At 41.8% G+C, this 13392-nt stretch overlaps 1 protein-coding gene across 1 annotated transcript in view; it reads right to left on the reverse strand.

Annotated features, from left to right (window-relative positions):
• The window catches only part of myh11b (myosin, heavy chain 11b, smooth muscle), a 49525-nt gene extending 36965 nt beyond the window's left edge, over positions 1–12560 (reverse strand). The window contains exons 1-14 of the mRNA XM_063186904.1: positions 12225–12560; positions 11663–11819; positions 11000–11027; positions 9373–9499; positions 7301–7393; positions 7128–7191; positions 6887–6985; positions 6430–6573; positions 5560–5655; positions 4540–4658; positions 3223–3375; positions 2538–2711; positions 1952–2125; positions 1379–1493 (exon numbers count right to left, since the gene is read on the reverse strand). Coding sequence (XP_063042974.1) covers positions 1379–1493; positions 1952–2125; positions 2538–2711; positions 3223–3375; positions 4540–4658; positions 5560–5655; positions 6430–6573; positions 6887–6985; positions 7128–7191; positions 7301–7393; positions 9373–9499; positions 11000–11027; positions 11663–11819; positions 12225–12560 — 1879 coding nt within the window. The remainder of the gene's footprint in view (positions 1–1378; positions 1494–1951; positions 2126–2537; positions 2712–3222; positions 3376–4539; positions 4659–5559; positions 5656–6429; positions 6574–6886; positions 6986–7127; positions 7192–7300; positions 7394–9372; positions 9500–10999; positions 11028–11662; positions 11820–12224) is intronic.
• Positions 12561–13392: the final 832 nt, after the last annotated feature.

Here is a 13392-nt window from a genome sequence, read left to right on the forward strand (position 1 = left end):
TACTCTTGTGTGCTTCAACTGTGTGACAGACTTCCTCACGTTTGTTTCTGTAAAATATCACAATAAACTTGAGTTCATTGTTCCACTGATAATAGTAAACTGTCAAGGGCCTGAGGCAGCAAGGTAGCCGCATATAATGATGCTCCCGACACCATACTCAGAAGAGGAGATGTAACCAAGAATAGCTAAAAATGGGATTCATTCTGACAATCTAAAATGAATGGGGTTTCTGTCCAAAAAAATATTGCTGCACCTTTGAGGTTTGCGAAAAAGCATTTATATGCTTCATAGAATTACTGCAAAATATTCTGTAGACCAACGTTGAAACCAAAGTTGAATTGTTCAGGGGAACACACAATGTCATGTTTGGAGGAGAACTGGAGAACCACACCTTCACCAAAACATCATCTCCACCTTTGAGTATGGTGGCGGGAGCATCATTATATGCGGCTACCTTGCTGCCTCAGGCCCTTGACAGTTTACTATTATCAGTGGAACAATGAACTCAGAAGTTTAGCGAGATATTTTACAGAAAAAAAGGGAGGTAGTCTGTCACACAGTTGAAGCACACAAGAGGATGGGTGCTGAAATGTGACAACAACCCATACTTTAGAAGCAAATCGACTTTAGAATAGCTTCATAATAATGAAATACACATTCTGGAATAGCCCAGTCAAAGCCCTGACAAAAAACAATTGAGATTATATGGCATGAAGTCAAGAAAGCTATGCACTCCAGACATCCCACAAACCTTGCTGACGAGAGGCGGTTTTCTAAAGAAGAGGGAGACCAGATACATCCAGATTGTTTTGTTAATCTGATCTGCAACTACAGGAAACATCTGGTTGAGGTTATTGCGACTAACTTGGGGTTAAAACCTATTGAATGCAAGGGCGTACTTACTTATGCCTTGCTGTCCTGTGAATGTTTACATCTTATGGCCAATGAAAATATGAAAACTTGTAAATCTTTGGGTTGAATTAGTTAAAGCAGACTCTGGTTGTTTCTTCTTGTGATTTCCGGGAAGATCAGACCATGTTTTATGACCAATTTTGACAGAAAGGTAAGAAATTTCCAAGGGTGTACAAACTTTTTCCTGGGACTGTATATGTATATTAAAAAGTTTAGTGTAGTAATTCTCATATAAATGTCTTTAAAAATAAATCAAATCTCAGTGTCTTGGCCCTGCCGTGGCCCAACGGTAGGGCACTGGGTTACTACGCCGACGACCCGGGTTCGATTCCGGCCCGGGTCATTTGCCAATCCTCCCCCTCATCTCTCTCTCCCGCTCACTTCCTGTCGCCTCTCATACTGTCCTGTCGAAATAAAGGCAAAAATGCCCTTAAAAAATGTCTTTTAAAAATCAATCAAATCTCACTGTCTTTCCACAGGTCTTGTATGAAGGCGCTGGATGAGTTGGTGAGCAGTGCTGTGACGTTGTCATTCAGAGGGTCCATGTTCTTGGTGAGCCAGGCTGCAGCGTTGTAATCAACCTATGCAAAATCAACATGGCAACATATTCAGACGAAATAAAACAAAAGAAAAGAAGAAAACTATGTGTATGAGACAGGCTGAGGCTTGTATATCACACACACATGCGTGCCCGTGTGTGTGTGTGTGTGTGTGTGTGTGTGTGTGTGTGTGTGTGTGTGTGTGTGTGTGTGTGTGTGTGTGTGTGTGTGTGTGTGTGTGTGTGTGTGTGTGTGTGTGTGTGTGTGTGTGTGTGTGTGTGTGTGTGTGTGTGTGTGTGTGTGCTTTGACATACCCTTTGTTTGTATTCTAAATGTGCTTTGGCAACACTGTTTCCATTAGAGTAGCTATGCCTATTAAGCTTATTGAATATAATCTAATTGAATTAAATTACCAGAGGGAAAGGAGAGAGATAGAGGGGGTGGGAGTTGGGGGAGGAGAGAGCCAGAATGGAAGAGAACTCAATACAGATCTACGATACCTTGCCGGCATAGTGCAGAACAGAGAACATGGTTTTCTCCTTGTGCTGTTTGGGCTTGGCGAATTTGCAGTGGCCGCTGTGAGTGTTCTGGACCTTGTCCACGAAGGAGGTGTCAGTGGCCTTGGGGAACCAGCACTCCTCATCCAGCAGGGCCAGGATGCCCGGAGGGTTATTCTACACAGCAGCACAGCACAGCACTCAAACATTAAAAATACCCATTCATGTACATACATTGTTTCTTTATATAGATATATTTTTAAGGCTTTTTTTGTCTTTATTTTTGACAGGACAATGGAGGAGAGACAGGAAACGAGTAGGAGGAAGGTTTGGCAAATGACCCGGGTCGACAGCGTAGTAACCCAGTGCCCTACCGTTAGGCCATGGTATACAAATGTTATGCAACAAATGTATACATTGTAAAAATGGAACTGACTGGATTTTTTCAGAGGCCAAATAAACATATACTTATGATTATTGATTACACGATAAACACATTAAAACAAAAGAGTTAATACCAATATGTAATGTACGTATCTCATTCTTAGTTGACTGACGGAACCTTTACACCACGGGTTTTGAGACTGACCGGCCGCTCGATGAGCTCAATGCAGGGCTGCAGGTCCAGGCCAAAGTCGATGAAGTTCCACTCGATTCCCTCGCGCTTGTACTCCTCCTGCTCCAGCACGAACATGGTGTGGTTGAACAGCTGCTGCAGCTTCTCATTGGTGTAGTTGATGCACAGTTGCTCAAAGGAGTTGTCCTGTGGACGAAGGGAAGCCAATCATTGAACACTTTAAAAAAAGCTGCTTTCACTAATGGTCCCCCTAAAAAGTACAGGAATTGTCTGCCTAACTGCATGAGTTCACATGAGAATGAAGATTTCCATTCATGAAGATTATACATGATCCTGACATGAAGATCATGATGATTCATGAAGATCCAGACATTAATACATAACATTGTTCTGTCTTTCAGTGAAATTTGTCTTTTCTCATCTACGCACCTCTGCTTGTCTCTCATTGTATAACACAAACATCTCCACATGTTTAACACAGTATAGACCACTGTGCTTTCCATGTAGTATCACATTACATTACATTGCATTTGGCAGACGCTTTATAACCAAAGCGACTTACAAACAAGAACATAATCATAGCCAACATCACTAGCAGATACAAAGTGCACAGGAAATATACAGATGCAGATGCAAAGGGGGGTTAGTTCGTTTTTGTAGTACTTGTCAACATTGTGTGACATATGAAATCGTTTACCTCAAAGATCTCAAAGCCGGCGATGTCCAAGATGCCGATGAAGGAGGATCCTGCCCGTTTGGTCTTGTCCAGAGTCTTGTTGACGCGGGCCAGGATCCACTTGAACAGCCGGTCATACATGGCCTTAGCCAAAGCCTCAATAGCAAAGTCAGCCTATTGAAACACCCAAAACTAGTTAGTAGTACACAATTGGAACCAGGCAGGCACTCTATATTACCTATATCATTACAAAGAGTCTGTATTATTGCATATAATATTGTATATATTATAATATAACATGATATATTATATTATAGGCTAATGCTTATTTGGAGACATGAAACAGTCTGGTAATTATCTACTTCTCTTTTTTAGTATTACCACTGCACCATGTAATCAACTGTGAAGCCAACTGTATAACATGCCGAGCATCAGTGATAGAATAATTTAGTGTTATTTCAAGATGTGGTAGCCTCTTAGTGCAGATGGAGTCGCCGGCGGGCCTATTCACTATTTGGTGAAAATACTCAACTACATCATAACAACATTGCTATGACAGTTCAGAGAGATTAAGACATAGCCATTACAATTTTGGTGACAGTAAGGTGATAACATAGGCTCTGCGCTAAGGGGTTAAGATGATATCTCTGTGATATAATTATAAAATCTATTTCTCTACTGCAGGGTTTCCCAAACTGGGGTGCGTGCACCCCTGGGGGTGTGCGGCCTGCTACAAGGGGGTGCGCGAGCTGAATAGAGTACTGGCTGAGATGTATGAACATTACATGTTGTTTGGTGAATTCTATGCTGGAAGGATCCATCTTAACCCATTGATGCCTAAGGCACCTGCAAAAAAGGGTGCTGAATGCCTGAGCCCTTTTTAAGAAAAGCTGCCCTCAACGGATAAAAACCTAAATATCTCAGCTTCTGAAGCACATAAAAATATGCACTGAGTTGCATTTAAATGCTAAGACCCTCATCTTTCATTAGAATGTGTTCATTCATCTCAAATAAACAGACATTTTTAATGAAGTTGTCTCAAATCTCATCAGCCTGAATGTTGCGTAATGCAGCTCCAGGCGCCAGGGCCGATGTTGCGCAACGCAACATCAGGCATCAATGGGTTAAATGTAATGTGTCATGCAACAAGTTCCATTGTAATGGTGGAAGAAAAAATGTCAGGCCTGTTGGAAATGAGTTTTGCTCAAAATGTGCGGTTGTGCAACATTCACTTAGGGGGTGCGCGAACCACACTGAAATGTAAAAGGGGGTGCACAGGGAAAAAGTTTGGGAACCACTGCTCTACTGTATGCTACTAATGTGCTTGTTGACACCCACCTGCTCTTTGGTCTGTGCCTTCTGCACCACCTCGCGGCCCACCTTGATCTTGGGCGTGAGGATGGCTCGACTGAAGTCCGTCACATTGATGCCTTGCAGGTGGCACACTTTCTGGGCGGCTGGGAGATAATTGGGGCAATTCAATTCAGTTTATTTGCCAGACTCTTGGTCCACAGTCACATAATACAGAGTACACATACTGTAGAGAACACACATCAGGACAGACCAGTACAATCAGACAGGAATCCCACACAGAAACATAGAAAAAAAAATCAACATAAAAGAATTCAAATCTATACAGACATTTGTACTGCCAATTCTAATCTAAATTCCAATATTATGAAGTGAGCAGTTCAGGTAAGGAAAAAAATGTTTTACAGCAACAACTACTATTCATTCTATCACTTATATCAATAGTATTTTAAAGACATAATAATCCTGTCATATCACTTATTATTATTAATAATATTAGAAATAATAATATTAGAAATATTAGGCCACCAACAGTATCCCTGCTGGCAATATCTGGGTCAGTAGGTGTGCCAGACACAGTAAATCCCACATGGAATTCTCATCAATTCAAAAGCATGGTGTATGGTGACATACAGTACATGCAATAATCCCCACCAATGTCATCTCGGACAAAAACATGTCCATTTAGCAATATGTATGTATTGGTATATCTTGCTCTCTTAGCTATCTGCATGTATGTTCTGGGCTGTGTGTCCATGGGCAAGTGCTATTCAGACATACCGCTATTCAGACATGCCGCTATTCAGACACCAGATATGCAGTGGGGTTAGGGTTAGGTTCAGGGTCAGAGTTAGAGTTAGGGTTATGGTAACTGCATGCACTCTCCCTGAACTGAAAATAACCTGAGCAACGTAGCACAAACCACAGAAATGGCGGATTTCGGTGGGAAACGTTCCGGTATTCAGACAATAGACATCAATGTCTGAATAGCGGCATGTCTGAATAGCGCCATGTAACCGTGTCCATGGCCGGGATGGAGTGCTGTACCTGTGGTGTCAGGCATGGCAGCCTGCTCCTGGTTTTTCTCCTTCTTGAACTCGATGTTGCCAAGGTGAAGCACGGTGGACACCACCTTGAACATGCCTGTGATGATGACAGACACAAAGGGGCAGTTGAGAGAGAAAGACCACAACAACTGTGACCACAATTACTTTGTGTAGACATTATATTACATGTCACATTACACTTAGCTGATGCTTTTATCCAAAGCTACTTACAAGTGTAACAGGGTAATGGTTACAGACCCTAGGCTAGAGTAATGTCGGGTTAGGTGCCTTGCTCAAGAGCACTTCAGCCATGGAGGGAGGCAGGGATTGGTAAGGGAGGGGATTGAACCTGTAACCCTGTGATGAACAGTCTTACTCCCTAACCATCACACCATGGCTGCCCTACATTGTCATTTGTTGAACTATGCGTCACTGTTGCTGTCTCTGCTGGACAATATTGTAGGGTCAGATAAGACCTATTCGATGAAATAGTGCTCTCAGGAATTGTTTCCCATATACTTTGTGCCAAAGGCCTTTTGTACTGCCTGCCAATTCTAATCAAAATTCCATTTTAGTCTCGAGCTATTAATCAACAAATGGAAATCGATCCATATATGTAGTGCAGAGGCTATAATGTCCTGTAGTAAAGTGGTAGTATACTACAGTGTAGAACAGCGCTAGAAGTAGTTAGCTATCTGCTAAGGATACAGCTGAAAGGAGGCGTTGCTTAGTTGCCATTGGGGGGCATTAGTCCATTTAATTGCTTTCAAGTTTATGATGAGGTCAAAGGGGCGTTGGGAGGCTTGTGGTGAGGCCAAGTGGGCATTTGTTCAAAGAAGTTGAGAACCACTGATGTAAAGCCTCAACCCACCAACTCGTTCATCCTCACTGAAGCCCAGCACAGCCATGGCCTCAAGGGTTTCTTCAAACATCTCGTCGTCCTCTATGCCTGGAACCTGCACATGTCCGGCGTTCAGGTAACCATAGTTGCTGAAGCTCTCAACAAGAAGGTCCTCTACATATATGGAGATATGTAAATGTCAGACATGTATGAGTTTATGACATATCACCACAGTGTTATTTTCATTCATATACATTTACTGTATCTTTGTGCTGAACATTTTTTATGGTGCATTACACGCTGAAGAAGGGCTCTGCCCGAAACTTTCATAGGCGAATAAACAAAAAAATCTGAAGAGTGCTGTCCTTCGCTTCCTTCATTCCTCATTATATTATGTGGGATTCAGCACCCAGTTATAATTTGTATTAAACAGTCTAGGCGTTAGTGTGAGCGCGTCTCCTTTCCTTCTCATGATAAACCTGCACACCTCTCATTTTGTCTTTGGCCCCTGCAACCATGAAGTAAAAGATGTGGAAAGCTCTCTCGTTCTTGGCCTGCCTCACACAGCGGGACTTTTCCAGCAGATCTATTAGCAAGCAATTAAGGATATACATATCTGTACAATGAAACCATATTTTTTATCACACAAATCAGCTTTAAAAGACAAAAAATATTAATGAGTTTGTTATAATGTTATATTATTATTATTTAAAGCCATCTGAGGATACATGTGTCAATTGTTGCTCCGACAAGAAAGCCTGTCACGTCGAAGTTCAAACGGATGAATTTTCCCTAAAGGTGAAAATGAGGAAAATACATCAATCATATCACATCACATAGTGTGAAACACATTTAAGTTCTGGTTGACATGATAATACGTTTATTTTAGCTTCAGACTCACAAATCTGGAGGAGTTATCATTCTTGATGGTCTTGGCATTTCCAAAGGCTTCCAGAATGGGGTTTGCCTGTAGGAGCTGCTTCTCCAACTCTCCCTAATAGGACAAGTCCTCACAGAGTTACACTGAACAGTACTACACAGAGTATACAAAGAGGCGCCACTACTATAGTTTAACGCCTTTGCTGTTATTCAACATCTATAGGCTTGGGGGCCCCAAGCAGTTGCCTGCCTAGCCTGCTGACAAGATGCGCCTCTGAGTATACAGGGATGCTTTAAAAAATAAATCTGCAATAGATACACCTCTGACAATGGAAAAAGTAAAAAGGCCAATCCAAATTCTTTATATTAAAAAATATTCTATTATTTATTATATACATATATATATATATATATTAAAAAATAAAAATGTCATGCTTTACTTTTCGAATGTAGATACTAGTGATTTAATTCTTCAAAATGTAAACACAAGTCTATAATCTCTAAATTAAATCCATGCAAGCACAATCCCATGCAAAACAAAACATACAAACGTGTTTGACCAGAGATCATTGTGATGCACCGTAAACATTAAGCACACATTAAGCATAGCTAAGCAAAATACCAGAATAGTGAATAAAGATGAATTTGCTCTCAATTCAAATTTCATGCGGAATAAAACTTGAAAAGACTATGATGGTCTATCAAAGATTCTTTTTAATTCCAACATTCATAATAGACCGTCTTTGGTTCTATCTTCCATGATATGACCTGAAATGCAAATATATGCTCATTGCTTTTTTTTACTGAAGCTAAGAGTGATTATCAGTCAAGTTCAATAAGTCACATCCTTCCACTTCCCTCTTATAATGTACTAGCACTGACACACATGACCTTGTGGTCAGCCCCTCTTTTGTGGGTTTGGTGGTTCAGTTCGTTTCACAACCCCATTTAAAAGTGACGTTCTTGCATAGGTGGTTGTGTCTCGTGTGGCTGTGTGCAAAATCCATACCCTCTAGAAAAACCTCTCTAAAGCTACAGACACACTATAAGACGGCAATAATAAACACATGCAATCTCTTTCGTATTTACTCACATATGCCAGTTGAACTCCTGCCTATTCGAAAAGACATTAACGAGGTTAATTATGGAGGACGTCTGTTTTCAAGGACCTTTTAGACCCGCTTGTTTCGTCATCATTTCTAACATTTTGTGAGCAACAAAGCGCAAAGCCCCACCACCAAACAATGACACACTTTTTAACGGCCTTCCTCCATACAGTACCTTAACAAGTGCACCAGCAGATGAGTCCTGTCACACAAACACATCTATTTTAATACATCTACTCGGGGCTCTAAATTAACACCAGCCAACCGGCCAACTGCTGGTGAAATTTCAGTTTGGCTGGTAGAGAACACCAACTTACTAGCCACTTTGACCCATTAGTGAGCGTGTGTTTGGCTAGTGAGATTAACCCATTGTGTCCTGGAGCGACATATACCCTGCATTAAGGTTCTTGAGACTTGAGCTGTTTTATAAAATTTGGGTAGGTTAGAGCTGAATGAACACATTCTAGTGCAGAATGAAGGTTATAGTTTTTAAATGCAATTTCATGTTTCATGTTTCATTTCATGAGATTTAGATTTTAATAGGGAGAGGGCACCTTTTCCCAAAACGGGCTTAGGCTAAAATGGGTTAACATCTACTAGCCATTTGGCTGGTGATGAAAAAAGTTACTTTAGGGCACTGCCTGTACTGTACCCATCCTTACACGAGCCCATGTATTCATTGTTTTCATTGTGTTCATTGTGTGTGTGTGCATTAATGAGCATGTGTGAATATGTCATTTCTGTTCATCTGTGCGTGTGTGTGTGTGTGTGTGTGTGTGTGTGTGCACGCGCTGCACGCGTGTGTGTGTGTGTGTGTGTGTGTGTCTGTCTGTGTGTCAGTGTGCGTGTTTGTGTGTGTGTGTGTGTGTGTGTGTGTGTGTGTGCGTGTGTGTGTATACTACATGTCTGGGCATGCATAACCATCTGTGAATATGCATGTATTCGTGCCTGTCTGTCATTTCTGCTGTACCAATGACTCTTGGCGAGCGTATTGGAGAAAGGCATTGGTGCTGGTACTCACAGAGATGTTCTTGGTCTTCTGCGAGGAGGCCACCGTTGCCAGGTACTGGATGACCTTCTTGGTGTTCTCCGTCTTGCCAGCTCCTGACTCCCCTCTGCAATACATACAAGTCACCAACATAGTAAATAACCTCAATGCACAAGACTTGGGAGGCGTTATGAAGGTCTGCACTTGTTGATCTGTATATTTCCGGTGGATTTTGTATCTGCTATTGATGCTGGCTCTGATTATGTCCTCGTTTTTTAGTCGCTTTGGTTTGCAATGTAATGTAATGTAATGTAATGAAGGTACTCAAAGAGTGTAAAAGGGACGTCATTAGCACTGAAACCTCCTTGGTGCTGCTCACAGTGCAGGATAAATGAAGTCAAGCAGGTCCACTTCAAAAAGGCAAGGCCGGCATAAATGATGAGAGCACTCAAGATTTTTTTTGTTAATTTATTGGGGTGTAACCATAATGACAACATTATGTTTGCAGCAGAATCAAATGACAAAAATAAGTATTTGACTGATCCAGTCAACTGGCCTAGTCTTTTTGAAGTGTGACCAGCTTGATTTCCATTGTACTAAAACAGTGCTTTGGATGCAGAAGTGTTAAAAGTTATAAAAGCAAAAGTAGATTCATGGTGTAAGTTGAACACTAGTGATATTACATGATTGTTACACCAGCTATCCTACTGCTATTCCTTTCTAATGAGGCAGATACACTTTAACAGTGACACAGGGGTGGGGAACGTATGTCTCGAGGTCCGTTTTATCAGGCCCCCGGTGTAATTTCAATGTTATGCAGCTTCACATGAAATATGAAATTCCTTTTTCAATACAATTAGGTTATATCCAGGGGACCTGGAGAAGGTGGGGTCTGTTGTAAAGGTGGCTGCCTTCAATACAGACCTAAAGTGCAGGGGGGAATCCTGGTTTGTGTTCATAGTACGGCCCTCGGAGGACTTTTATGGCCCTCGGATGAGTTTGAAGTGGCCCCTCGAATGAAAAAGGTTCCCCACCCCTGCTGTAGCCCCATAATGCACGTCGATCCACCATTGGAATGCTGTAATAGTTATTGAAAAGTTACTTCCATAGTATTACACTACTATGACATAACACAGTGACTTTAGTAATGCACTGTCTACTACTTGGTCATTGCCATTCTGGTAACAGCAAATCTATAACGCTGTCAGAGACACTGCCACAAATTCGATCCAACTGGCTCAGAGCCAGCTGATTGTGAGACAGGTACACTGGTCTACAAGTTACTTAACCAGTGTTGAAAGGAAACTGTGGCAAATAAGTGGCACAATAACTGCTTTGTATGTGTGAGATCACATTTGAGTGTTTAACATTATGTATTGCACTGCTGCCTGGCTCGCTCTCAGTATTTCCCTAAAAACCTCTAATCTATTTAAATGTGACCAGCCATTATTGATGACATTAGATGTCAAACAATAACCTTATGTAACCTAATGGGATGAGCACTGGAAAGTGATGTTTGAGCATTCAAATGACCACATTCAAATGGAGCAATGAACATTTACACTAGGGGTTTGACGGCGCAGTATCGTTATGTAGATTCATGTGTGCTTGAAAGTCCCGAACTTACGTGCACAAGATGGACTGGTCATCACGCTCTGTAGGAAAAGAACAAAAAAAGAAAGAAAGAGAGACTGAAGACTTGAAGAAAAAGGACAGGCCTGCTCATGTGAAACTCCCCATAGCAAAGGCGGGGGGAGCAAAACAGATTAACAGGGAATCCTGGGAGTCTAAACATGAACTACGCAGTGACATTGTCAACCAGATGGAAAACAAAGCATTGGAAATATAAAGAGTTCCAAAACGGCTACAAGATGAGATTAACTTTTTTTTCTTAGCTCTCCATCCAAAAATAGACCATTTAGACATAGACATAGTCCATGTATGGCTATTTGGGAAGTGTGTCAAGCACTCCAGTCTGTGACGAGGATTTGTGAAACAGAGCTTAGATGCCCCTCACAGACGGGGCAATGACCTATATCAGTTTTGTAGACACGTCATCTTACATCCTAACTACAGTTAGCACTGCAAGGACACAGCACTGAAGAAAATTTGACTTCACTTTGAGCTCAATGCACGGCCACAAAAGTAGTCTATACAATAGTTTTGCAGCAACCAGTTGTTTCATGATATAACACCTTTTTGTTGATTTAAAGATCCAATATATCTTCATAAGTGGAATCCCATACTTAAAAACACCTCTTCCCCATCATCAATATCATATTTTTTGTACCTTGCATCATGTTCCTGTATGCGTTGTCTGTGATGGAGTAGATATGAGGGGGCACTTCATGCCGCTTCTTGCCTTTGTACAACTCAATGATCTTCTCTGAGTAGATGGGCAGCATTTTGTACGGGTTCACCACCACACAGAACAAGCCCGAGTATGTCTGCAAGAACAGTGATCAGTGGCTGCTCATAATATACAGAACACTAAGACACAGTAGATTGTGAGGTACTCTGGCCTAAGTGGAATTTTAGTTGGTGATGGAGGAGGACAGTTGTCATAACCATCTCTTGGAAAAATGATGATGTGTTTTTAATGTAAGGAGGCCCAAGGTATTTAACCCTGCATCTAAGTAGGCCTAACAGATAAACAGCAAAAATAGGCCTACATGTCCACAGCCAGATAAGTTATGAAAGCCCACATCTGCAGGTGGTCGAGTGTTTTACTATCACAGAATTTGTAACAGAAAGTGTACAGTACTGTATATTTGGAGGGGTGTCTCAATAGTCAAACATGTGTGGTTGTGTACTGTAAAACAGGTGTTTGGTGATTAAGAAATTCTACTCACGTAAATAAGGCCTGAGAAGTACCTCTCCTTCAGGTTGTGGAGCACCGAGGCTTCGTTCAGGTAGGTCAGCGCGGCCATGTCCTCGGCCTTGTTGAACTTTGGCGGGTTCATCTTCTGGATGGTGTCCTTGTTGATGGTGATCTTCACGCCGTTGTCCAACGCGACCGTCACCTCGTTGCCCTTCTCCTCCTTGACGCTGGCCGACTCGAAGCCATCTTTGTCAGATGGGATCCACACCAGCTTCTTGGCCGACCAGTCCGCCTGGCCCACACTGCCTTTGAAGTCCTTTTCGCCAAAGAGGAATTTCTGGTCTTCATCGTCTGGTTTCTTTGTCATTTTGATGTCTTTGTTGACCTGTTGATGTGCTTTAATGAAGATGACCGGAGAATTTCACATATACTGGCCACGCACAGTGTTGGATAAGGTACTATGCACAGCGTATAGGGCAGGCACCTCTCCAACTTTCTCCTCCAAGGGCTTTGCTTCAAGTGTCTTGACTACAGTAGAGATTATGTTAAACTCATCCCAAGTCCAATTTCACATTCAAATTGGCCAGACCACAGGAGCACATTCATGCCTTTACAATGCCCAAATATAGGCAGGTTCATCTCTACAGGTATACTGTAACTCTGTGCTACTGAGGGATGCTGTGCAAACAACCAAATACTGCACCTCCATACAAGGTATGTGACCAAACATAGCATCTGCCTTTCAATAACTTCAACCACTATTTCAATGATGAAAATGTCTTTTTTGTATTGTACTTCATTTAATAAACCATGAACACGAAACAACAATCATGCATGAGCCCAAATGACATGTGAGTGAGCACAAGAATGAAATGAGTGTTAAGAACTCACACATTCACAGTTCAATTGTGATTTTGAACAGGCACAAATGTGCTCCACTCCTAATCCGTGACCTTTTAACCTTCTAAAAACTGTACACACACACCACCACCCCCACCACCACACACCAATGGAATGAGACAATAAAGAAACAGAGATAGAGAGAGACAGAGAAAGAGAGAGAGAGAGAGATAGACAGAGGAACTTACCTGTGTGAGGTCGTTTGGGATGCTGAGTGATACGTAGACTGTGGATCTGAATTATGACTTGTCCAGAGGTGTTACAGTTCTGTGATCAGCCAGGCTCATTTGCATGGCCTA

This window comes from Engraulis encrasicolus, chromosome 2, assembly GCF_034702125.1.
Source record: "Engraulis encrasicolus isolate BLACKSEA-1 chromosome 2, IST_EnEncr_1.0, whole genome shotgun sequence".
Lineage (NCBI taxonomy): Eukaryota > Metazoa > Chordata > Actinopteri > Clupeiformes > Engraulidae > Engraulis > Engraulis encrasicolus.